This window comes from Eschrichtius robustus, chromosome 15, assembly GCF_028021215.1.
Source record: "Eschrichtius robustus isolate mEscRob2 chromosome 15, mEscRob2.pri, whole genome shotgun sequence".
Classification (NCBI taxonomy): domain Eukaryota; kingdom Metazoa; phylum Chordata; class Mammalia; order Artiodactyla; family Eschrichtiidae; genus Eschrichtius; species Eschrichtius robustus.
In genome coordinates this window covers 18,950,576-18,978,037 of record NC_090838.1, presented here as the reverse complement: position 1 = coordinate 18,978,037, position 27,462 = coordinate 18,950,576, and the positions used below count along the sequence as shown (strand labels likewise).

The following is a 27,462-nucleotide window of genomic DNA, read 5'->3' as shown; positions in this document are numbered from 1 at the left end:
CTTTTGGCTCTGATGTTATCAATGATCTTGTCAAGAGATTCAGTATTGTGATGGTTACAGAACCTAAATTAGAATGGACTGAGGGGTGAAATTGGAAAGCAAGTTTAAGACTGTTCTTTCTTTAAGGAAGTTAGAAATAGAAGTAAGGGGACTTCCCTGGTGGTCCAGGGGTTAAGACTCCACACTCCCAATGCAGAGGGCCTGAGTTCAATCCCTGGTCAGGGAACTAGATCCCGAATGCCACAACTAAAGATCCCGCATGCAGCAACTAAGATCCCGGTACAGCCAAATAAATATTTTTTAAAAATTATAAAAAAAGAAGTAGAAGTAAGTAGAGAAGTGGAAAATTAAAGATTCAAGAGAGAGAATTCACAGTGTTACAAAATATTGTTAGAAGGTGGGAGGACATGATAGAAAGTTTAGAGCACAGGTAAAGAGGCTAGCCCTATCAACAAAATGAAAACACTCCTTCCTCTGAGAGAAGAAGGAAAGAAAGAAGGATGAATAAGAATACGAAGACATTATGAGACAGAAAACAGAAAAGTGGAGGGAGGCCCATCACAACTGCATCTCCATTCCTAGTGGAATAAACAGAATCCACTGCAGTGAGGAGACTTTGGAAACTGGAGGAGAGAAACCGTTTCCCTTTTCATTTGTTCTATGATACATACTTGATGGATCTATGAGTACACTTCTTGAGTACCCAGGGTTTACCTTCCATACCTGTGATACTTAGTGCCAAGATGTTTCCTTGAATGGTAGGTGTTGGGTCTTTAACTTCACAGAAGGCTATTCAGGTGGTTGTCTGTGATATATAATTTTAAGTCGGTTAGTAGATTAAGTCACCATTGATATTAAGTCACCACCACACCAAACTGGTCTGCTGTTTGAACAGTAAGTATGTTATATACTAGAAGACAAAAATCATGGTTACCATTGTGTTTTTTGTTTGTTTGTTTTTAATTTTGTGGTTTTGATTTGACAGGGACAGGTTGTAGAAAACCTAAAAGCACAGGCCCTTTGTTCCTGGACTGCAAAGAAAGATAACCACTTGAATTTCTCAAAACATGATATCATTACTGTCTTGGAGCAGCAGGAAAATTGGTGGTTTGGGGAGGTGCATGGAGGAAGAGGATGGTTTCCAAAATCTTACGTCAAAATCATCCCTGGGAGTGAAGTCAGGCGGGAAGAGTAAGCATTTTTGTGTGTTTACATGAGGCGTGGATGTTGGTATTTTCACTGATGAGTCAGCCACAGTACAGTTGGCTGTGCAGGAAAATTAAAAGTTTATGCTTGAGTTTGATATCAGAAGGGTGATTCCTAGAGTGAAAAAAATCATACCTCAGATGATTTGTACCAATTTTAGAATATCTTTTATTCTAGTTATTTCAGATTCCTAAAGTTTTCAAAGTGCTTAAAATTTTAGATCTGTTGCTTTCTTTATACTAACATCAGGTCAGTTAGAGAAGTTATTTTTCATTTCCTTTGGAGGTTTCTCCCTTATTATTTACTGTAAATTGTCAGTATTTAGACGAATCAATTCCGAGGGCCTCGCCTTTGCCAGAGTGAGGCGTTCCCATCTCTGGTCTTCCAGAGTTCCCTGAACATCACGTTTCTTACAGCTCATGACACACTGTGTTGTAGTTATTTACTTTCTTACCTATATCCCTTATTAGGTCATAAGCTCCAGGAGGGTGGGATTCACGTCTTTTTTGTTCATTTTTCAGTGTTTCCATACCTAGTGTGATCTTAATGCATAGTAGCTGCTCAATCATATTTGCTTAGTAAATGAGGAGAGAAGCAAATGAAAGGACAATCAAATGAATGAACTTTTGCGTGAACAAAAAACAAAACCAGATAAGGTCTCTGGCCTTTGTTTCCCAGTCTGTAGGGGAGTCAGGTCATCAAACATATTTAATACAAACAAATAAGTACTCTAATATAGCTGTGGGTAATTATCACTTGTGTTTTATATGGAAGTTGATCTAAGTAGAAAAGCAAAATGATTTATTGAAAAGGAACGGGGTCTTTGGAAATCAAGAGCCTTGAGTTCTGATTCTGCTATTTTTGCCAGACTGTATGGGGTAACCTACTCGGTCTCTAGTTTTTTAATTGATTGAATGAAAATAATAAACTAAAAAATCTTTAAAAATCCTTTCAGTGCTGAGGTTCTATGCATCAATTTTCAGTTCAAATGCAGAAATTTACTTTTCAGCCTGACATGGAATTTTAGATTTAGAGTGTGTAATAACAGGAACAACAATAATACATGGCTGATGTGTATGCTGGCGCTGTGCTAGACCCTTTATAGTAGTTATCTTATTTAAACTCCATGACATTTTACAGAGAAGGAAAACTTAAACACAAAGGGATTGAGTTTAAATGCCTTAAAGGACATTTCTTCTAACTTTTCATTCAATTACTGATCTTTTCTAAACAGATAAGGCATGCAACTCGAAATGTTGCAGTAATGGAGAATTCAGCAAGGCAGTCCATTCTGTGTGCCCATGAGTTGTAGTAAGGGTCCACTCTGTTAACCTGTAAACTGCTTCACTATACAATTTACTCACAGGTCCTGGGGAGCCCCTGGTGTATTCTACAGATGTCTAGTTCTTAAATGCCACAGTTTTCCAGATTTTTGAAAACAGTTTCCTGGGTTAAGTTGGAAATAAAAGCTATGTATGTTCCAAAATGTAAAAATAAAGTTCTGTTATTTTTACATATTTTTAAATGTACTGTGCTCTAAACAAGTAGTAAAATTTATATATTGCCCTTATTTTTCTCTAAACCGAGCCAAGTCCCATGTGTGCTTTACCAAATAACTGCCCATTTACCAGTGTCTCATGTCTTTTAAGTTACTTTAGAAAGGCAAAATATCTCACATTTGAAAAACTATTTATAAATCATATTGAAATTACTTCAATAGATTTAAAAAATTTAGTAGTTTGTAAGTAGGCAGTTCTTAATCCACTAGGATCTTGCTTATGAGGCTATTTCTAGCCTGTATACTGAGACAATATTTCAATTAATTTTAGCCCTTAAAAGAATGCACTGCTAAAACCTCCTGTTTTCGTCAAATCACCTTTCTTGTTTATTTACTTGTTGATGTCTTTTTTTGTTATTTTATTATTTTTTTTATCTGTTTGTGCGTATATTTGGCAGACCAGAAGCTTTGTATGCAGCTGTGAACAAGAAACCTGCCTCTGCAGCCTGTACAGTGGGAGAAGGTGAGCTTTTGGCAATTTATAAATTAGATGGAAGTCAGATTAGCCACTGACTAATTATCTGACTTCCCACAGTTGTTACTCTCCTTGCTTCTGTGTCTTCATTGTTAAAGTGAGGTTAGGAAAACCTGCTCCCGCTCTATTTCACATGAATATTGAGGATATAGAAAATATATAGCTGAAAATACTTGACGCTTTTAGAAAATCAGTACTATAAAAATTCAGCATAGACTGCCTCAATAAATAAGATCATAGATAAGTGTTGCAATGAGATAGCATGAAGTTTTTTGTTTTCCTTTTATTATATATCTAGATTATAGATGTTTAGAATATAAGGAAATTTCAGTACATTTAGTTGTTTATGAATTGCACTTGTTTTTTTTGTTTTTGTTTTTTTTTTGGCCGTACTGCGCGGCTTGTGGGATTTTTAGTTCCCTGACCAGGGACTGAACCCGGGCCCTCAGCAGTGAGAGTGCAGAGTCCTAACCACTGGACCGCCAGGGAATTCCCTGAATTGCATTTTAATTACAGTGTACCATATAAATCATTAAGTAGGATTTGAAATCAAGATACACTTTAATCATAAATATTACAAAGAAATTTTTTATTGCCCTTTGGGTTGTTTGAGTATCTTAATTTTGATAATGTGCTGAAAAATGTCTACCCTTATTTCAGACAATATTTTTATTTAATAGTTGTATAGGTTTATAAATGAATTATATATTCATTGTAAAATTAGTTGAACAGTTTAAGTACATTTTGTTTATATTGCTCAAGAAAATCAGTTTAATGGTAAATTAAACAGTTTATTCAGTATCTACTACAGTAGAGATTGTATGCTAGAGCCTGAAATATACACGGATGAATAAAATACAATTTCCCAAGTGCTCACAGTAAAATGGGAAGGCTAGGCATATAATTGTAATAAATTCTATATAATGAATGAACAAAAACATAATTTTGAGTAGGACCTATGAATCCAAAGAGGTGGCCATGTTGAATCATCTTAAACAATGAGTAGCTTCTTGCTTAGTGACGAAGAGAAAGCTTGGTGGACAGAGGGAAAGGTATGAGCCAAGGCTCAGCTGTGAAAGGTTAGGGAAGTCGAGTCACCAGCAAGGCTGGAACCAGAGGTTTACTGTGGAATAGCTGCAGTGGAATGATCCTAGGAAAGTGGTGAGGAGCATTTTGGAAAGGACCTCGCTTGTTGGCAACATACCTTACTTAACCTTGTAATCATTTTTCATTTTGTTAAGTCAGCTAAATTGAATAATATGGGAATGTGGATAGTAAATAGTTTCTGGATACTGGTTCTGGCCATCTCCAGTTTATGATCTACAGAGCAAATTTCATGTCAACAAATACAAATAGTACTAGAAGAAAGAAAAAGAGACTTCTAAAACCTGGTCATTGACTGTTTCTTCTAAGTACTAGTAATCATCTGAACAAAAAAACAAAGCCAGTATTAAAAACTTAGACATTTTCCTTAAGGTTATTCATGAACAAATATTTATTGAGCATCTATTCTATGCCAAGCACTGTGCTAGGAGCTGGACCATTGTGATGGAAATTGGCCTCTGTACTGATGTCAGCTGAATAGTGGGCATTTCCATAACTGTATGTAAAAGAATTAAAGAGAAAAGAATTTAGCAGATTAAACTATACTTTATGTAAGAAGGTTAAAAAAAACTTTTCATGTCTTGACTCTCTGTAAAGATACTGATATCTATTTGTAGTTTTGGGGTTATTCTCTGTGACATGGTGATGATGATCATGGTGATGATCATGGTGATGACGATACAGTTGGGGAAAAAAGAAACCCTGTGATAAAGTTTTATGTTCAGTCAAAGACGTAATCTTTTTCGAAGAAATTACTAAATAATTACTTCATTCCACTTTCTACCTTAACATCTCTTTACATTAGGTTTCCTTAAGTCACAACGTCTTTTCCAGCAAAATTACTCAAGATCTTGGAGGTCAACATTTTTTTTTTTTTACTTCTGTAACCTTGCAACCAAAACTAGTTTCGTTTTGCTTTGTTTCCTACAGAGTATATTGCACTTTATCCGTATTCAAGTGTAGAACCTGGAGATTTGACTTTCACTGAAGGTGAAGAAATACTGGTGACCCAGAAAGATGGAGAATGGTGGACAGGAAGTATCGGAGATAGAACTGGAATTTTTCCATCAAATTACGTCAAACCAAAAGATCACGAGGTAGAGTTATTTTGATATAGAAACAGAAGCATTCCATTCCTGTTGATCAGGGTTCATATTTAAAACAGATGCATGTATATGGTTTTGGTCAGGCTGCTTTGGTTACAAGGAAACCACTTAAGGTAGCTCCAGTAAAATGTAGTTTATAATAGGGATCCTGTTAGATAAGGGCAAAACTCTTTCTATGAAATTCCAAGGACAAGAGCCATAGATAGGGCTGGGCCTCATGATAACTGAAGTTAGGGAATGGTCTGGATTCAGGGAGGCTTACAAGGGACCGCCCTGAAGAAGTCTGTAAATCTTTAAGGCTCTGACATTAATGTGACCTAGCCCACACTCTGAGTTCCTGCTGCTTTTCATCCCACCACTAGTATGATATAGTGCAGCAGTTCTCAGACTTTTTGGTTTCAGGAACTTTTTACATTCTTAAAAATTATTAGGGACTCCAAAGTTTCTGAAAATATATGGATTATATCTAGCAATACTTTCCATATTAGAAATTAAAACAGAAATTTTAAAAATATTTATTAATTCATTTTGAAATAACAAAATTAAACCCATTATATGATGACGTAAATAACTTGCTTTTTTAAAATTTTTATTTTATTTTATTTTATTTTTTTAAAATTTATATTCTCTTGCACATAAAAGTCATAAGCACGTATGTATAAATATATTTTTTTCCCTCATTTTAAGAACCTATCCCACTTTTATTTTTTATTATTATTTTTTTGTAAGTGTCCAGTGAATGTTTATTATTACTATTATTATCATTACTGTTACCACTACTTCTCCTCTTTTAGGAATAAAGGGAGAGAGGAAGTGTGCACGTAGGTAGAATTTTTCTCCACCTCTACTTCCGACAGACAATTTGAGATTTAGAAGCCTCTGGAGCAGTAGTTCTTAAACTTTTCTAACTCAGAGAGGCTGGTGAAAATTACAACCTCTCCTTGAGTAAAATTCACCTACACACAAAATACTGTATACAATTTTGCGAGTGGGATAAGGACCCTTAGAAGGGATTAGCCCTTTTAGCATAAACTCTAGACTTGCCAGGGTGGTGGGACAAGGAGCCAGATGCAGTTCTATAGGCAGTGTTTACAAGCACTGTATTACGTGTGGAGATAGAACACAGACACATTTAAAAGAGACTTTAAAATAGCCACTAACCTCATGTAGCCAACATTCAACGGAGTAATAATTAATATGTGTCCAAGCCTCTGTTGAACATTCTGTAAAATGCAAAGATCTATAAGATTCTAGACGTCAGGGTCTCAGATTCTAGACCAGAGTCATGTTCAAAGTCCAGAGGCACGGAGCCAGGAGCCAGCTTGCTGGAAGTGGCGACTGAGTGGCTACACTCATTACTGTAAAGCTAATGATGAATTACAAACATATTTACTGAGCTGCTGCAGTCAATAAAAGCCCCAATTAAGGCACCATTAAGGGACTTAACAGTGTAGTGGTGGGGAAGACATTCCTGAAAAGGTTTAATGATCTCAGATCCTGACATAGCCGGGAAGTCATTAGTCATTAATGCCACGTCTGGATCTCGATTATGAAGTTCTCTATAAGAAAACACTTGGCATATAATAGCACACAAGATTATACCTGATTTGTTACAGAGAGCAAGATATACCTTTTCAAACTATTTTTAAATCTCTTATGTGTTCAGGTAAGAAAAGTGGCCAATTATGAGCAGAAACTGCCTAGTGAAAATCCATAGCATGATCTCATGCCAATAAGATAAGCATTACCACTCAAGTAAAAAAATAATAATAATGGAAATACAAAATGGAACATGGTATTGTACTGATTAATAAGACTGTGACTGCGCCTGTAAAGTAATTCGATTAATTCCCAGTGTAATGTATGGAAACTCCTTTAACGTAAAGCTACATTGAACCTAGAGAAAATTAAGCAGAGAGAGTCTCTGCCTTCTTAAGTATTCATGCACTTACTCGTTCATTCAACAGCTGTTCACTGAGAGCATCTGTGTAAGGCTTGGTCGGGGGCACTAGGAAACAGGTGAACAGAGCAGTCAAGGTTCTCATGAAAGGTACAGTCCAAATAAATGATGATCGACTGTGATAAGTACAGTGAAGGAACAAACATGGTGCAGGTAACAACAGACTGAAGATCTTTTAAGATGAGGTGGTCAAGGGAAGGCCTCTGAGGAGCTGGTTCAACAAAGACCTGAATTGTAAAGAGGCCAGTCTTGAAAAGGCAAGCAGGGGAAGAAATGAGGGGTGGAACTTTTTGGCTATTTAGCATCTGAATTCCTTCTCTGAATTCCTTCCCACGGTGTGAGTCTTGGTAAGGGGCAGGCTTCTCCAAAGCCCACCTACTCACTTTCCTAGCCTTCCTTGCAGTTAGAGTTTGGGAACATGACCCAGGCTTGGTCAGAGTCATCTGTCTAAGGCAGTGAATCAGGAACTAGTGATACCAAAAAGCAGAGCTGAGAATTTTCTTTTGGTGGCAATGAGTGTGGTAGCAACATTCAGTTTGTTGGAGCAGTGATTCCAGGATATCCTTGTCTAAGGGAGCGTTGCATTCAGAGGCAAAGGCAACGGAGCCCTCTTCAGGCTGGTTCTGGGTGTGATTTTGCCTGAAGTTCTGTTTGTCCAGCTTTGCTTTGTCTCTTCCTAATCTCCAAACCTTGTATTGCAGCCTTCCTGGAAATTCTGTGAGCCACCCAACACACTCCATTTCTCTTAGGCTTAAATCAGCCAGAGTCGGTTTCTGATGATTCCATCTAAAAATCCTGATAGACTGGAATACGTTTCAGGTAGACGCATGTGCAATAGCCCTAAGGTGAGAGGAGAGGGAGAGAGAGCTTGGAGGAACCGAGAAAAACCCCGAGTGGCAGCATTAGTGAAAAAGGTAGCAAGTGAATAAGATGGGTGCCGCTGGCGAGCCAGGCAAGAGCCAGAGCAAGCAGGTATGCGTAGCCGAAGCCGGAACTGTGCTGGGCCTAGCCTTTTCTCAGGGACACTCAACTAGCTCCCGTGTCCTGATGGGATGTGTCTCTACTGGTCTCTGAGGACTCTGAGGCAGCGCTGAAGGGTTCTGGTTGGGTGGTTGCCACTCTGCTGTGCCAAGGAATTCCAGACTGTTCTCTACTGAGAAGGCTAAGCCTGAACTTGCCATTTCCAGCTCTGTGAGATCGCTCTCTCTTTCTCTCCTTTAAGTACCAAGATATGTATCTCTAAAGGCATTTATAGCATTAATTTGGTTATATGTTTTTGAGTGTCATATCCATCATCAGACACTAGCTAACTCCCTGGGGTCACAGTGGGGAGGTGGGATGATTGCATGCCTTGGATTAAAACAGATCTGGATTTTATCTCAGACAAGTTGCTTCACTACTCTGAACCACAGTTTCTCATTTGAAAAATGAGGATACTAGTACCTCATTGAGGATTACATGCAGTGTAAGTTACTACGCAGTGCCTACCACATAGTAGGCACTCTGTGATACTAGTCCTTTGTTCCTTAGTATTTCATGGAATTGAATAGAATCTTCTGCAGCTAGGAAAACAATATAAAATCCTTGCTTTTGTGCTTACCTTATTGTAAAGTGCTAATTTAGGATAAAGTAACTTACATTGCTTTCTTAGTTCAGAATTTGATCATGATAATTTCCTTTTTCTTAAAAATTCCCTAAACAGTTATTGCCATTTATTCCGTTCACTCCAGCAAAATTACTACCCCCCAAAAAAAAGACCATTTTTCCCCTTCTAACATCCTTATATTAATGATGTAGACTACAATTAAAACACTACATCCAAAAGCAGAAGGTAGATTTTGTTATTCTTGAGGAACAGAGGAAGATATTACTCAAGTCCTGTTTGTCTTAGCCAAAATATTCCCTTATGTAATATTCCTTGGGCTTGAGTCTTTTTCATTTTAAGAACTTGAAATCATAGATGTTCTATAGGTTTGTCATTGATTGACCAAATATGTAACTCAGCTCTGAAGATATTAAAAACTTTAAAACATCACAAAACAAAAATCCTAGAGCCTCCCAAGCCCCTTGCTTAATAACTTGAACACCTTAATTTAATCTAATAAATTGACAGTCTTTTAGAGTCCTTATCTTTCCTCCTTGGCTGCTGACCTTTTTCTTTTTTTTTTAATTTATTTTTTTTTGAATTTTATTTTATTTATTTTTTTATACAGCAGGTTCTTATTAGTTATCCATTTTATACATATTAGTTTATACATGTCAATCCCAATCTCCCAATTCATCCCACCACCACCACCACTTTCCCCCCTTGTTGTCCATACATTTGTTCTCTACATCTGTGTCTCTATTTCTGCCCTGCACACTGGTTCATCTGTACCATTTTTCTAGGTTCCACATATATGCATTAATATACGATATTTGTTTTTCTCTTTCTGACTTACTTCACTCTGTATGACAGTCTCTAGATCCATCAACGTCTCAACAAATGACTCAATTTCGTTCCTTTTTATGGTTGAGTAATATTCCCTTGTATATATTTACCACATCTTCTTTATCCATTCGTCTGTTGATGGGCACTTAGGTTGCTTCCATGACCTGGCTATTGTAAATAGCGCTGCAGTGAACATTGGGGTGCATGTGTCTTTTTGAATTATGGTTTTCTCAGGGTATATGTCCAGTAGTGGGATTGCTGAGTCATATGGTAATTCTATTTTTAGTTTTTTAAGGAACCTCCATACTGTTCTCCATAGTGGCTGTATCAGTTTACATTCCCACCAACAGTGCAAGAGGGTTCCCTTTTCTCCACACCCTCTCCAGCATTTGTTGTTTGTAGATTTTCTGATGATGCCCATTCTAACTGGTGTGAGGTGATACCTCATTGTAGTTTTGATTTGCATTTCTCTAATAATTAGTGAGGTTGAGCAGCTTTTCATGTGCTTCTTGGCCATCTGTATGTCTTATTTGGAGAAATGTCTACTTAGGTCTTCTGCCTATTTTTGGATTGGGTTGTTTGCTTTTTTAATATTGAGCTGAATGAGCTGTTTATATATTTTGGAGATTAATCCTTTGTCCGTTGATTCGTTTGCAAATATTTTCTCCCATTCTGAGGGTTGTCTTTTCATCTTGTTTATGGTTTCCTTTGCTGTGCAAAAGCTTTGAAGTTTCATTAGGTCCCATTTGTTTATTTTTGTTTTTATTTCCATTACTCTAGGAGGTGGATCAAAAAAGATCTTGCTGTGATTTATGTCAAAGAGTGTTCTTCCTATGTTTTCCTCTAAGAGTTTTATAGTGTCCAGTCTTACATTTAGGTCTCGAATCCATTTTGAGTTCATTTTTGTGTATGGTGTTAGGGAGTGTTCTAATTTCATTCTTTTACATGTAGCTGTCCAGTTTTCCCAGCACCACTTATTGAAGAGACTGTCTTTTCTCCATTGTATATCTTTGCCTGCTTTGTCAGAGATTAGTTGACCATAGGTGCGTGGGTTTATCTCTGGGCTTTTCTATCTTGTTCCATTGATCTGTGTTTCTGTTTTTGTGCCAGTACCATATTGTCTTGATTACTGTAGCTTTGTAGTACAGTCTGAAGTCAGGGAGTCTGATTCCTCCAGCTCCGTTTTTTTCCCTCAAGACTGCTTTGGCTATTCGGGGTCTTTTGTGTCTCCATACAAATTTGAAGATGATTTGTTCTAGTTCCGTAAAGAATGCCATTGGTAGTTTGATAGGGATTGCATTGAATCTGTAGATTGCTTTGGGTGGTAGAGTCATTTTCACAATGTTGATTCTTCCAATCCAAGAACATGGTATATCTCTCCATCTGTTGGTATCATCTTTAATTTCTTTCATCAGTGTCTTATAGTTCTGCATACAGGTCTTTTGTCTCCCTAGGTAGGTTTATTCCTAGGTATTTTATTCTTTTTGTTGCAGTGGTAAATGGGAGTGTTTCCTTAATTTCTCTTTCAGATTTTTCATCATTAGTGCATAGGAATGCAAGAGATTTCTGTGCATTAATTTTGTATCCTGCAACTTTACCAGATTCATTGATTAGCTCTAGTAATTTTCTGGTGGCATCTTTAGGATTCTCTATGTATAGTATCATGTCATCTGCAAACAGTGACAGTTTTGCTTCTTTTCCAATTTGTATTCCTTTTATTACTTTTTCTTCTCTGATTGCCATGGCTAGGACTTCCAAAACTATGTTGAGTAATAGTGGTGAGAGTGGACATCCTTGTCTCGTTCCTGATCTTAGAGGAAATGCTTTCAGTTTTTCACCATTGAGAATGATGTTTGCTGTGGGTTTGTCGTATATGGCCTTTATTATGTTGAGGTAGGTTCCCTCTATGCCCATTTTCTGGAGAGTTTTTATCATAAATGGGTGTTGAATTTTGTCAAAAGCTTTTTCTGCATCTATTGAGATGATCATATGGTTTTTCTTCTTCAGTTTGTTAATATGGTGTATCACATTGATTGATTTGCGTATATTTTGAAGAATCCTTGCATCCCTGGGATAAATCCCACTTGATCGTGGTGTATGATCCTTTTAATGTGTTGTTGGATTCTGTTTGCTAGTATTTTGTTGAGGATGTTTGCATCTATATTCATGAGTGATATTGGTCTGTAATTTTCTTTTTTTGTAGTATCTTTGTGTGGTTTTGGTATCAGGGTGATGGTGGCCTCATAGAATGAGTTTGGGAGTGTTCCTTCCTCTGCAACTTTTTGGAAGAGTTTGAGAAGGATGGGTGTTAGCTCTTCTCTAAATGTTTGATAGAGTTCACCTGTGAAGCCGTCTGGTCCTGGACTTTTGTTTGTTGGAAGATTTTTTAATCACAGTTTCAATTTCATTACTTGTGTTTGGTCTGTTCATATTTTCTATTTCTTCCTGGTTCAGTCTTGGAGGGTTATACCTTTCTAAGAATTTGTCCATTTCTTCCACATTGTCCATTTTATTGGCATACTTCGTATTTCTGAGGTGTCTGTTGTAACTTCTCCTTTTTCATTTCTAATTTTATTGATTTGAGTCCTCTCCCTCTTTTTCTTGATGAGTCTGGCTAATGGTTTATCAATTTTGTTTATCTTCTCAAAGAACCAGCTTTTAGTTTTATTGATCTTTGCTATTGTTTTCTTTGTTTCTATTTCATTTATTTCTGCTCTGATCTTTATTATTTCTTCCCTTCTACTAACTTTGGGTTTTGTTTGTTCTTCTTTCTCTAGTTCCTTTAGGTGTAAGGTTAGATTGTTTTTTGAGATTTTTCTTGTTTCTTGAGGTAGGCTTGTATAGCTATAAACTTCCCTCTTAGAACTGCTTTTGCTACATCCCATAGGTTTTGGATCATCGTGTTTTCATTGTCATTTGTCTCTAGGTATTTTTTTATTTCCTCTTTAATTTCTTCATTGATCTCTTGGTTATTTAGTAATGTATTGTTTAGCCTCCATGTGTTTGTGTTTTTTATGTTTTTTTCCCTTTAATTGATTTCTAATCTCATAGCGTTGTGGTCAGAAAAGATGCTTGATATGATTTCAATTTTCTTAAATTTACTGAGACTTGATTTGTGACCCAAGATGTGATCTATCCTGGAGAATGTTCCGTGCGCACTTGAGAAGAAAGTGTAATCTGCTGTTTTTGGATGGAATGTCCTATAAATATCAATTAAATCTATCTGGTCTATTGTGTAATTTAAAGCTTGTGTTCCCTTATTAATTTTCTGTTTGGATGATCTGTCCATTGTTGTGAGTGAGGTGTTGAAGTCCCCCACTATTACTGTGTTACTGTCGATTTCCTCTTTTATAGCTGTTAGCAGTTGCCTTATGTATTGAGGTGCTCCTATGTTGGGTGCGTATATATTTATAATTGTTATATCTTCTTCTTGGATTGATCCCTTGATCATTATGTATTGTTCTTCCTTGTCTCTTGTAACACTCTTTATTTTAAAGTGTATTTTATCGGATATGAGTATTGCTACTCCAGCTTTCTTTTGATTTCCATTTGCATGGAATATCTTTTTCCATCCCCTCACTTTCAGTCTGTATGTGTCCCTAGATCTGAAGTGGGCCTCTTGTAGACAGCATGTATATGGGTCTTGTTTTTGTATCCATTCAGCAAGCCTGTGTCTTTTGGTTGGAGCATTTAATCCATTCACGTTTAAGGTAATTATAGATCTGTGTGTTCCTATTACCATTTTCTTAATAGTTATGGATTTGTTTTTGTAGGTCCTTTTCTTCTCTTGTGTTTCCCACTTAGAGCAGTTCCTTTATCATTCGTTGTAGAGCTGGTTTGGTGGTGCTGAATTCTCTTAGCTTTTGCTTGTCTGTAAAGCTTTTGATTTCTCCATCGAATCTGAATGAGATCCTTGCCGGGTAGAGTAATCTTGGTTGTTGGTTCTTCCCTTTCATCACTTTAAGTATATCATGCCACTCCATTCTAGCTTGTAGAGTTTCTGCTGAGAAATCAGCTGTTAACCTTATGGGAGTTCCCTTGTATATTATTTGTCGTTTTTCCCTTGCTGCTTTCAGTAATTTTTCTTTGTCTTTAGTTTTTGCCTATTTGATTACTGTGTGTCTTGGCGTGTTTCTCCTTGGGTTTATTCTGTACGGGACTCTCTGTGCTTCCTCAACTTGGGTGGCTATTTCCTTTCCCACGTTAGGGAAGTTTTTGACTATAATCTCTTCAAATGTTTTCTCGGGCCCTTTCTCTCTCTCTTCTCCTTCTGGGACCCGTATAATGCGAATGTTGTTGCATTTAATGTTGTCCCAGAGTTCTCTTAGGCTGTCTTCATTTCTTTTCATTCTTTTATCTTTATTCTGTTCCACAGCAGTGAATTCCACCATTCTGTCTTCCAGGTCACTTACCCGTTCTTCTTCCTCAGTTATTCTGCTATTGATTCCTTCTAGTGTAGTTTTCTTTTCAGTTATTGTATTGTTCATCTGTTTGTTTGTTCTTTAATTCTTCTAGGTCTTTGTTAAACATTTCTTGCATCTTCTCAATCTTTGACTCCATTCTTTTTCCGAGGTCTTGGATCATCTTCACTATCATTATTCTGAATTCTTTTTCTGGAAGGTTGCCTATCTCCACTTCATTTAGTTGTTTTTCTGGGGTTTAATCTTGTTCCTTCATCTGGTATATAGCCCTCTGCCTTTTCATCTTGTCTATCTTTCTGTGAATGTGGTTTTTGTTCCACAGGCTGCAGGATTGTCTTTATTTTATTTATTTATTTATTTTTGGCTGTGTGGGGTCTTTGTTGCTGCACGTGGGCTTTCTCTAGTTGTGGCGAGTGGGGGCTACTCTTTGTTTGCGGTGTGTGGTCTTCTCATTGCGGTGGCTTCTCTTGTTGCAGAGCACAGGCTCTAGGCACACGGGCTTCAGTAGTTGTGGCTCATGGGCTCTCAAGTGCAGGCTCAATAGTTGTGGCGCACAGGCTTAGTTGCTCCGAGGCATGTGGGATCTTCCCGGACATGTGGGATTGAACCCGCGTCCCCTGCATTGGCAGGCAGATTCTTATCTACTGCACCATCAGGGAAGCCCCAAATAACATGCTTTTAATGAAAAATAACTATGTATTTCTCCCTCCCCAAAAAAGTTTAGTGAAAAGAATGGTATATTCTTTTGGTTGAAGTATATGAAGAAAATTCAACCTCACGCAGATATGAGAGGAAACAGAAGTATATTAATAACATTTGCAGATATCTGCAGATACTCTTGTTCAATATTACTACATCAAAACTTGAGAAGTGCTAAATTGTTGTAGGTTAGTTGCAACATGGAATCTGAAGCCATATCAGTGAACATTTCTTATTGTAACATTAAAATTCACCAGTCTATTTTGCACACTTAATATGATAACATCATTCATTGGTCATTTGGGAAATATTGGATCACTGAATTATGCAAATATTCCCCATATTGCTACATTTCATCATATAATATTTAAAAAATCACATTTGTGGCTGAAAGACTGAAACATAAGCCGTGAAACCATAAAACTCCTTGAAGAGATCATAGGCAAAACATTCTCTGACGTTAATCATACCAGTGTTTTCTTAGGTCAGTCTCCCAAGGCAATAAAAACAAAAATAAACAAATGGGACCTAATCAACCTTACAAGCTTTTGCATAGCAAGGGAAACCATAAACAAAATGAAAAGACAACCTACAGAATGGCAGAAAATATTTGCAAATGATTCAACAGACAAGGGCTTAATTTCCAATATATACAAACAGCTCATACAACTCAACAACAACAAAAAACAAAGAACTCAATCAAAAAATGGGCAGAAAACTTAAATAGACATTTCTCCAAAGAAGAAATACAGATGGCCAATATGCTCATGAAAACATGCTCAATATTGCTAATTATTAGAGAAATGCAAATCAAAACTACAGTGAGGTACCACGTTACACTGGTCAGAATGGCCATCATTAAAAAGTCTACAGATAACAAATTCTGAAGAGGGTGTGGAGAAAATGGAACCCTCCTGCACTGTTGATGGGAATGTAAATTGATTCAGCCACTATGGAGAACAGTATGGGGAAGTTCCTCAGAGAACTGAAAATCGAATTACCATATGATCCTGCAATCCCACTCCTGGGCATATATCCAGACAAAACTATAATTCAAAAAGATACATGCAGGGGGAGGGATAAATTGGGAGACTGGGAATGACATATACACACTACTATATATAAAATAGATAATAAGGACCTACCGGGAACAGGGGACTCTACTCAGTACTCTGTAATGACCTATATGGGAAAAGAATGTAAAAAAGAATGGATGTATGTATATGTATAACTGATTCACTTTGCTATACAGCAGAAACTAACACAACATTGTAAATCAACTATACTCCAATAAAAATTAAAAGAAAAAAGATACATACTCCCTTGTGTTCATAGCAGCACTGTTCACAATAGGTAAGACATGGCAACAACCTAAATGTCCATCAACAGATGAATGGATAAAAAAAGATGTGGCATATATACATATATATATGTGTGTGTATGTATATATATGTATGTATGTATGTATGGAACGGAATACTACTCAGTCATAAGAAGGAACGGAATAATGCCATTTGCAGCAACATGGATGCAACTAGAGATTATCATACTAAGTTAAATAGGTCAGAAAGGGAAAGATAAATACCATATGGTATCACTTATATGTGGACTCTAAAATATAACACAAATGAACCTATCTATGAAACAGAAACAGACTCACAGACATAGAGAACAGACTTGTGGTTGCCAAAGGGGAGGGAGTTGTGGGAGGGATGGAGTGGGAGGCTGGCGTTAGCAGATGTAAGCTATTATATATGAAATGGATAAACAACAAGGTCCTACTGTACAGCACAGGGAACTATATTCAGTATCCTATGATAGGGACTTCCCTGGTGGCACAATGGTTAAGAATCCACCTGCCAATGCAGGGGACACGGGTTCGAGCTCTGGTCTGGGAAGATCCCACATGCCGCTGAGCAACTAAGCCCGTGTGCCACAACTACTGAGCCTGTGCTCTAGAGTCCGAGAGCCACAAGTACTGAAGCCCGCGCGCCTAGACAAGGAGTAGCCCTGCTCGCCGCCACTGGAGAAAGCCTGTGCACAGCAAGGAAGACCCAATGCAGCCAAATAAAATTTTTAAATTAATTAATTAATTTTTTAAAAATCCTATGATAAACCATAATGGAAAAGAATGTTAAAAAAAAAAAGAATGTATATATGTATAACTGAATCGCTTTGCTGTACAACAGAAATGAACACAACATTGTAAATCAACCATACTTCAATACAAAGTAAATCATATTTGTTAACATAGAAAAGTCCTTAAGTACTTTGAAGCAGTCAAGCTCATGGTGGTAGATACCAGTTTTCCCAAATTTTAGTTTTCCCTTGAAAGCTTGAGTTTTATTGTTGGCAAAAATCCTGTCAGCTCTTTAACTTGAAGGGACAGGCTTACTTTATTCATCTTTCAGCAAATGTCTGCTAAATCTCAAGTCTGAATAATTTGTCATTAGTCATTCTTTCAAATAAAAGCGCTGTTCCATGAAAAACCTAGTTTAGGTCACAATTTAATCACCTAAGGCTTTTCTGTGAGACAACCCTTGTACTTCAGTATGCAGCAGAAATGCTTTGGGCACACTTCATTTAGTCACCCAGACTTTTTAAAAGATGTGTATCCAAGGATTAGGATTTAGTAAAATTTTTACTGCTTGACCAAGGACATGCTTAAGTGAAACTGGCCTTGTTTTCCTGTGAGCATGTGGCTGTGAAGAGTATTATGACTACTAGTATTATTTGGCACCACTGCTGTGATTTGTGCTAAGACATCAGCAATTTTACCCACCAGTGTAAATGTCAGTACAGCAGAAGAGGCAAATAATAATGTCATAGTACTGTTATGAAAATAGTTTTTATCTTCCAGACCCCTGAAAGGGGCTAGAAGGACTGCCCCCAGGGATCCACAAACCACACATTGAGAACCACTGAGACTGCTTAGGTTGTTGGCTTCTGGCTCTGCCACTTAGAGGCTAGGTGACCTTGGACAAGTTACTTCACCTTTCTGTGTTTCGGTTTCCTTCTCTGTAATATGGGGATACTCATAATTACTTAATAGTGTTATTGCAAAAATTAAGTGAATATATGTAAAATTCTTGCAACACTACCTGTTACATAGTAAGTACTCAAAAAATGTTAGCTGTTGACTACCATCAACTCTGCTTGAGTGCTTTTACTACAGCTGTGTTCACTAAGAGAAAAAAAATTTTAACTGCTTCCCTTGTCTTGCTCATCCTATAAAGTCAAACAGGTCATAGTTGCTGGGGTATGCATTTTCTGTTCTTCGGTCAAGTTCGGAGGAACATGGCAAAAAATTTAAAATAACATTACCTTGTATGCAGCAGGAGCTAAACTCACATATGCCTTAACATACCCAGAGCACATTTGTTATATGTGGTAGACATCGATTCTAACCCCATTGATAAATGAAATATATTTGTGTTTACGTTTAATATTCAGGAAAGATTCAGAAAATGAGCTATTCCTGTTGAGTCAGTGGATGCCAACATCAGCTACTTGTATATAATGTATTCTGTCAGAACCAGATCTCCCCATAAGTGTTGGATTCTTAATTTATTTGGTTAATGTAAGGTTAATCATTATTTTGCTCTTACTTGAAAGAAACAAGGACCCTGGGAATTAGAAATCTCTAGTTCCTAATAGCCTTTGTACTTCTACATCTAGATTGTTGGAAAATGATAAAACAGTATATCTTTTCCTTACAGGGTTTTGGGAGTGCTAGCAAATCTGGAACATCAAACAAGAAACCTGGTATGTATAATAATGAAACTGAAAAACTACTAAAGTGTCTAATAGTCTTGAATTCAGTTTCTTATTTTTCTTCTTTTCAGAGATTGCTCAAGTAACTTCAGCATATGTGGCTTCTGGTTCTGAACAGCTTAGCCTTGCACCAGGACAGTTAATATTAATTCTAAAGAAAAATACAAGTGGCTGGTGGCAAGGGGAGTTACAGGTAATAACCTTTAAATAACGTTTATTAATTTTATTATAAAAGTAATGAGTGCATGCTCATTAGAAAAATAAGGTTAATAAAAACTTTAGATCACCTATAATCATACCACTTGGAGGTAGTCAGTATTACCATTTTAGTGTCTTATGTTTCTCTCTTGTCTTTTCCCTGTTTATTTTTAGCACAGTTGATGTTACAAGTAACAATATGAAGAGTAATTTCCCTAAAGACATAATTGTTTTCCAGTAATAGCTGTTTTAATAAACCACAGGACACCTTCTTAGAGGAAAGCTTAGCATCATGTTTGCCTGGGATAACCCCAGGCTTGTGGTATAACTTCCAGGCTGAGTGCTAAGAAAATACTATTCACTGGACAGTCCCCCCCCACCCCCATAGTCTTATGTTTTGAAACAGCAGTGCAAGGAAAGGAACTGCAGGAGTAAATGAGCCTGGTTTTTTCATAAAATGTTAACAGAGATAGTAACTGCATGTTTTGATACAGAAAGAGGAGTTCTTTTCTCACTCCTAAAATTTCCTTACTAGTTAAAACTAAAAAGCATTTTAGGATTAAAAGATGATGACAGGTATAAGAGCTGGATTTTTATGTGAAATTGATATATGATTGTAATATGGAGGATTAACTTAGTGTCATTCTTGCAAATCAGGGTCTTACAGTTTCTAAAGAGCAGTGGAGGTTCAAAATTCAGTATCTTCTTGACTAACCCCCTGAAATTTCACCTTCTGATTTGCTTTGAAGATTGACCCAACTAAGTGGGAGATGTGGCTTTCCACAAAGTTTGTTTATGATCTCCTGATTAATTATTAGCAAAGCCCCAAGAGGTATTTACTGTGAGCTATATCATTAAGTGTTGACTTGCACTTATTAGGAGAACATTAGAAAGGGTTTTTTAGTTTATAAATATTATTTGTGTGAAATATGCAGAGAAATTTGAGCCTGAAAGAGCTCCAGATAGACTTCTACAAATTGTGTTGAGATGCATATTGAATCTTCCAGTTGTTTAATACTGACGTGGAAGGCCGATGCAGAATTCAGGTGTTCACAAGACACCCTCACTTCTAACACCAGTCGTAAGCTTGGAGGTCCCCAAGACCACTCCCGAGTTCAGTACTTCGCCATAAGGGCTCACAGAAGGCTATTATACTCATGGTTATGGATTATTACAGCAAAAGGATTTAGATTAAAATTAGCCAAGGGAAGAGATGTATGGGGCAGAGTTCAGGAGGATTCCAAACACAGAGCTTCCAGTTGTCCTCTGCCCATGGAGTCATGGACATCATTAAATCCTCCTGGCAACAATAGCCATGGAGTATTGCCAAGCAAAGCAGCTCACTTGAGCCTTGGTTTCCAGAGTGTTTACTGGGGCTCCATCACATAGACACAGTTGACTGCCCACATGGCTGAACTCAGTCTCCAGTCCCTCCAGAGGTTGAGTTCATACTATGACCCAGAGGGCCCACCATAAATCACATCGTTAGGCTATCTGGCATGGTTAAGGCCCCCACGTAAAGTGAGACACTCTTAACAGTCAAGACATCCCAGAGGTTTAGAGATTACCTTCCAGGAGCCAAAGGCAAAGACCAGACCTCTCTTTGGGCAAGGTTAAATTCTTTACTACACAGCCAGGGTTTTTCTCATTTTTGGTTTATGTCTCAATAATTGTCTTTAGTCTCATCTTTTATATTCTTTTTGCTAATTTTATAGGCCAGAGGAAAAAAGCGACAGAAGGGATGGTTCCCTGCCAGCCATGTTAAACTTTTGGGTCCAAGTAGTGAAAGAACTACACCTGCCTTTCATCCTGGTATGGAAATGGGTTAACTTGTATTTCATCTTAGAGAAGTTTTGTTAAAACTTAGCACTTCTTAGATTCGCTGATTCTTTGAAAAATATTTTAAAATTTGTTCTTTCCTTACCTCTGCCTAAAAGTAATATTGCAATGAGAACTTCCTTTCTAAAAAGTTCTGTGTAGAAACAGCCAACTGTTCGGTGATACTTGAACTACCTCACTCCTTGAAATATTTTAATTGCTATACCGTCATACTTGAAAGCAAACCAACCGCTTGGATTTCTAACTGCATTTGGGAAATTCTTGTTTTTGTAAAACAGGGAATGGGGGAAGGAGGGTGGGAGAAAACAGCTAAAGGGAAATTTTAGCTGAATTTTAACATATGATCCTTGTAGGAATAATTATTTTGTTTAATTTGTTACTTTGTTGTTCTTTTTCTGGTAGTGTGTCAGGTGATCGCCATGTATGACTATATAGCAAATAATGAGGATGAGCTAAATTTCTCCAAGGGACAACTTATTAATGTTTTGAACAAAGATGATCCTGACTGGTGGCAAGGAGAAATCAATGGGGTGACTGGTCTCTTTCCTTCAAATTATGTTAAGATGACGACAGACACGGATCCAAGTCAGCAGTGTGAGTTATATCAAATTATTTACTTCTTAACTAGTGCATAAGCTTTAATGTGCAGCACTGCATTCATTGCTGCTCTGAATCAGATCTTAAACTTAGCACTCTTAGCAAATGTTATGTTAACGTTTAAAGTAAGAAAATATAACAGGAAACTTTCACAAGATAAGAAGTTATACTGCTTTTTTTCAAATACTTTTTTCCTAGCTTCAGACCCTACTATTAGATTTTATCTGAAAAAAGTTCTAATTCTCTCATGGGTTCTTTGGTATGATAACGGTCTATACTGCAACTTCCCTTTACACCAGCCTTTTTCAGCTTAATAAAGAGTAGCTGGCAATTACCCTATTCACCTATTCAAAATGACCCTTTTAGTGTACAGGTGCTATTAATTTTGCAACCTTCTCATTTATTTCCCACGTTTTTACACGTCATCCAGGTTAGGAGAAAATTTAAAGGAAAATTATAAAATTTATTTTATAAATAAGGTGCTTGCAAAACTCATTAGGTGATTTTTTTAGGTAGATAACTCATACTGCAAGAGATATATGAATTAAGATCTGTTTCACTACTTTTACAACAAGGGTCCAGATCTCAATGTATGAGATTTGGTATTACATAAAATTATCTCTTGGTAGTTACCTAGCCTTTCTTATATTTGAGAATAAGCATAGCATTAATAATCAGAGAATAAACAGTACTTGGAAATATTTTTTACTTTTATAAAATAGATGTCACTTTTCCCCACCCTTTTGATTTTTTTGTCTTTTTAAATAAAATATATCATGATTTATATTTCTATCATTCTTGTGAAATTATCTAAAAGCTTTAGCCTTTCGTTCTAACTTAGCTTCTAAGAACATATAAATGGTAAAAAGCTGAGATGTGTTTATGATTCAGTGCAGGTATTGTGAATTTACTTTGTACTATATCTATAATTTTAAAATATTAGTGCATTATTTTCACTTTAGAGCTTATAAGATCGTTCTGATTTTGGGAGAAGACTTTTCTTTAGATAAAGCAACTGAATTTCCCAATTTGGAGGTGGAGTCCAGTTTTTTATGGTTTGAATATTCCTAAAAGTATCTCAGGGTTTCAGGAGAGGTAGTAAAGAAAATTATAACAACTTGGATTACCTAAATGAATGACCATTTTTAAACTCTACTGATGGTTTGGCAGTTTTCAGTGCTTGTGAGTTTATCTGATTAATCAGAAATACCTGAGGTGTCTTTCCTGGACCTGAGAGAGGAAGGTACTTTTCAAACCTACTGGGTCTGGAAGATCTTTGACTAAGTGATCCCTGGAGGCATTCTGGTTTGTCAGTACATTTGGCTTTTATAGTGTCTACAGTGTAAAGTGATAGTTTTCCAAACGTTTTGTTGTTGTTTATCTTGTTTTTCAGTGGCGGAACTTTTTTCCAATTAAGTCTTATATAATAAGGAATACAAAGAACAGATAAAAGCTGTTCTAAAGGAAGAACAGCCAGGAGTGTATGAGTCAGTGAAAACTGGTTAAGTTTTAGACTATCATTTGTGTTTCTGTAGCCCTTATAAATATTACTTGCATTTTATTATGTAGTTAGGATATTTTCTAAAGGTTGAGAATTTTAATAGTTCAAATTTGTTGATGTTGCATGTAATCAGTAGAATTTTTTCTCACCCACTTGATTTGCTTTATGTTCATTTTATTCCTCATTTTTCTTTTTATAGGACCCAATGTTGTCTTCCAGTGTGAAAGCACCCCAGAGACCCACTATCCAAGTTTGACTCTAGCGTGGAGGCAGGGCAGGCAGCCCTGATCAAATATCTCCTACACAATTCGTTAACTTCGTTCGAATGTTAGAGCCACTTGTGATTATTTCTTCGTGTTTCTAATTTACAGTTAAAATTTATTTGTAACAAGTTAAAGGATAGTGGGTCTTTGTGTGGCTTTCCCTGCTGTTCACTCTGGCATCCTTTAGCATTTTTCTTCTTTTTTAATTTGGTAATTGTAGGCCATTAGCATGCATGTTGAGTTTGCTCTTACATGGTGGGAGTTCAAACACACAAAGACCCACTATTTGCACAAACTGTTCTCGCTGGTTTGGAATGGGCTGCCATGCTTTTCTAATGTTATTGCAACATGTATATTCATTACAGAATTCAGAATTGCTTATGTTTTGCTATTATGTTTGATCTAATCCTAATCACAGTGAGCTCTTAATTGGTTCAATATGCGATTGGTCCCTCAATATGCACTGTTTATTACTTTCTAATATGCCACTATGAGTACCAATATTTAAATTTGTTTAAAGGCCAAGAATTAGAAATATCCTTTTCTCTATTTTCTGTGTATTTTGGGGTAGGAGCAATAACACTTTGAGGGAGCTTTTCTTATCTCACAGAAGAGGAAAGTGGCCTGCCCCAGCAATATGTGGGGCATATTAGGGTACGTTTTATCTGTTCCAGCTGCCCAAGAATGAGTCCTGTACATGGGAGTTCCCTTGGGATCTCTGTGGTCTGGGCTCATGAAGAAGCTTCATGTGCTGCAGCGGTCAGTTGTTACTTCTTTACTAATGAGCTAAAAATGGATTATTTCTGAGGAATGAAAGGCTCCCTTTAATTGACCGTGAGATATGAAACCTTCCCTACCTTAGAGCATTTATATCTGTACATTTTGAAGTCAGAATTCATGTTATCTATTTTAATTAGGTGACTGCTTGTCCCAGGTCACAAAGGGACACTGGTTGACACTCTTCTTAATGTATTTAGTAAAGATCATAAGGAATCCTTGAAGAATTTAAATGCCCATGAAGCAGGCAGACAGTCTCTGTCTAGTTGAGAATGAATTCAGTGAAGGAAAGATGTGTGAGAGCTGGCATTCCTCTATGTCCATGAAGCTGCTTTGTGGCTAGAGGGTTGATTTTACCATTCAGAATTCTCTGGCTACTATCTATTCTTCAACCACATTGGCTACTTTGGCATAGGATTTTACTTCTTTTCCTTGAATGGAAAACTTTAAAGATAATAAACATTATTATAAACTAATAAACGTGAGAGTACTTAGCTGAAACAAAAGGGAGTTTTAGTGGACAGTATTAAACTATATTTGAAAATCAATGAGAAGTGTATGCAATTTAAAATGTTTACAAACTGCAGTGCAATCTACTGTTTATGAATGTCCAAGTATTATCAGGAAAAGTGTACATACAATCACAGAGTCTTATTTCCTCACAGAGTTCTTTAAGAAGAGTGAAATATGTTTTTATATATCTGAGTTTTAAGTTAGAGTCATATTTTGTGCAATATTTGTGTAAATGAGCCTATTCATTATAAATGAATGATTTTAGTCATACATTGCCTAAATCATAACTTTACAACACTTGAGAAAGAATCAACAGTTTAGTTAGAACGTCACAAAGTTCAAATGTCTGTGTTCCAAAATACTTCACATCATTGGGATGTATGGTGATATGTATGTGTGCTCCCTGAGGCAGGGATTTCTAGTTATTAGACCACCTCAACTTTTAGCATTTGGCATCATCATGATACTTTTATAAAATATGACATATAGGAAAGCAATAATACCATTTTACAGGTGGCATAACAGATTTGCCTGCAGTCACTAAAGGGTGGAGTGTAAAGACTGAGTCCTTGTGAATTCAGCTGATCTTCTAAATTGTACAGTTTACTTGGTCTTGCCTTTTATTTTCTGAACTTCCTGCTTTTGCAACCATTAGTTGGGTTCAAATTAAGGGCAGTTACTTTAAATCCATTTTAGACCCTGAGGTTAGAAATTAGACCACTTAATTAGTCACATGATTTGGTATAACATTTTCTCCTTATAATTTTGAATTTGGGTTTATTTAATACACTGATAAATTATTTCAAAAGTATTTTTGTAGCTCAAATTGCTTCACTTTTACACTGATAAATATAGATTATTAAGAATGACATTCAGGTAGAGCTTAGTGTCTGTAAATCAATTCGCAAATAATATATTCATCAGGTACCTATGAACTAAATCACATAATGGTGTATTTAAGCTGAGTGTCTGGGAAATAAATTTACTGTATTTACAGAAATACCTCTCTTTGTTTAGGTATTTTGTCATATATCTGAGAAGAAATTAAAAGTAAAGGAAATGGTATGACATATAATAATAACTTGTCCTTCTTAAAAGAGCATGCAGTCCTTTGCAATACCTCGTATTCAGCCACGTATTTGTCCTCATTCAGTATAAGAGGCAGCTTTCCATTTACTTAGAAAGCAACATTGGAAGGAGTTTATCAGGAACATAAAATTTTAGAATGAACAAATCTGAACCCTATAGGAGGTAAAGAATGAAAATTTATTTAAAAATTGCAATATGTGATAATCATTTTTAAGATATATGATTAAACCTGATGGGTTTTTCAGCAATGAAAAAATCAGTTCTAAGACCAAAGCTGATTTTTTTAGAAAACTTGAAAATCTAAATCAACCCTACCTGTTGTATAGTTTCCTCTAAAACTTTATCCTAAGGAATCATTTTAAAATAATACAACTATTAAAACAATGGAACTGCTATTTTAGTGTTTTAAAATATAATATGAATACTGATAGTTTAAAATAAAGGAAGTGGGGAAGGAAAAGTAGAGAAAGAAATGCCAATTTCAGTCCAAAGCTTTATTTGCCAAGTTTTCTTAGGATGAATTTTACCAGGTTATAAATTCTTGTAAATAGAATCTATAATGGAAATACTGAGAGACTTTTGCCTGAAGTGGCATTATTGGATGCTGCTGTGATGCTACTGTAATGTAATAAATTATTAAATTGTTGCAAAGTGCTGTTTTTTTGCCTTAAATTTTTATTTCGTGCGTCTTGAAAACTATAGTATTAAAGGTCTTGAGATTGTGCAAATGCTGGAAACGCTTGGCATGAGGTCATCCGTTTTTATTTTTACAAAATTGTAATATAACTATGCAAGTGTGTTTATTAAAAGGACACAAACTACATTACTTGTATTGTGTATTTCTTTTGAAGCATCCTTTAAAACTAATTGTTTATATGTAGTCCTGATTGAATTTCTTGGGAATGTCTCTTTTTCCTTAACATAGTCTCTGGGTCCAGACCAGCAAATTGTTTTATAGTAGGGGGACAAAAGAAAATTTTAAGTGGTAAAGATTGAGATAGTTTGATCCAAGATAAGCATATGTATCTCAAAAGCAAAAGAAATTTTGATTTGAAAGTAAAAGAAAATATAATCTAGGATAATAATAGACTATGTTATTTATAATTTTTATTCCAACTTTTTCTCCAAAAAGATTGGAAGGAGTTTACAATATTCACTGCAAATGTAGACTAAGATATTTTTAGTACAAAATAAGAGTCTGTATGCAGTGTAAGAAACTGAAGTGGTTGCTTGGGGGGTACCAGAGTTAAGCAGAGTTTTACAGTTAAATAATCAAGTTGGTGGTTTCACCTTGAGTGAAAAAAAACATGGATCAAAATCCAACCCATCCATCAATGTCTGACATCAACAATCTCTTTCCAAAATCTTTCCTCATCTCTGGAAAGTCATTCAACTAACATATGTTGAGTATTTGCATAAGCAAATGCAGAGTACTAGGTGCTGAGAATATGAAAATGAGTGCCAGGTGGTCCTGGCCTCAGGTAGTGCCTAACTCTGCGAGGGGATCAGGCACGTACGCAGATAAGTATAAAACAGCCTGCTAAGCACACTGATATTAGATTTTACTGGGCACCAAGAGAGTACAGAGGAGGAATACCTAACTCAACCGTAGATGAGTGAATTAGAGAGGACTTCCTGGAGGAGGCAACCGCCAGAGTCATAAGTAGGAGTAAGCCAGATTGGAGGGTGGGATGGTGGAGAGTGTGATGGAGACAAGGAGCAGCCAGGCGGAGGAGGAGAGGTGCATTTATAAGAAGTTCATTATTGCTGGAGTGGAAGCGGAAAGCCAGCAACACTGAATGAGAGCAGACCGAGAGCTAAACCAGAGATTCCTAGCTTGGCTGCTCATTGGAATCACCTGGGGACCTTTAACAAGCTATTGATGCCTGAGTCCCGATTTAAATGGCCTGTGGTGGGGCCTGGGCGTGGGGATTTTTAAGAACTCCTCAGG

The 27,462-nt window shown here is 36.6% G+C and overlaps 1 protein-coding gene across 4 annotated transcripts in view; it reads left to right on the top strand.

Moving 5' to 3' along the window:
- Positions 1 to 27,462, top strand: part of ITSN2 (intersectin 2) — a 160,032-nt gene that overhangs the window by 94,819 nt on the left and 37,751 nt on the right. For 3 of the 4 annotated variants that reach the window (XM_068563921.1, XM_068563920.1, XM_068563922.1), the window contains exons 22-28: positions 986 to 1,191; positions 3,163 to 3,227; positions 5,274 to 5,440; positions 18,680 to 18,725; positions 18,806 to 18,927; positions 20,648 to 20,744; positions 21,174 to 21,365. In XM_068563921.1, coding sequence (XP_068420022.1) covers positions 986 to 1,191; positions 3,163 to 3,227; positions 5,274 to 5,440; positions 18,680 to 18,725; positions 18,806 to 18,927; positions 20,648 to 20,744; positions 21,174 to 21,365 — 895 coding nt within the window. Of the gene's footprint in view, positions 1 to 985; positions 1,192 to 3,162; positions 3,228 to 5,273; positions 5,441 to 18,679; positions 18,726 to 18,805; positions 18,928 to 20,647; positions 20,745 to 21,173; positions 21,366 to 23,068; positions 25,214 to 27,462 lie in introns of those variants that run through there. The other variant, XM_068563923.1, reaches the window with a different exon arrangement.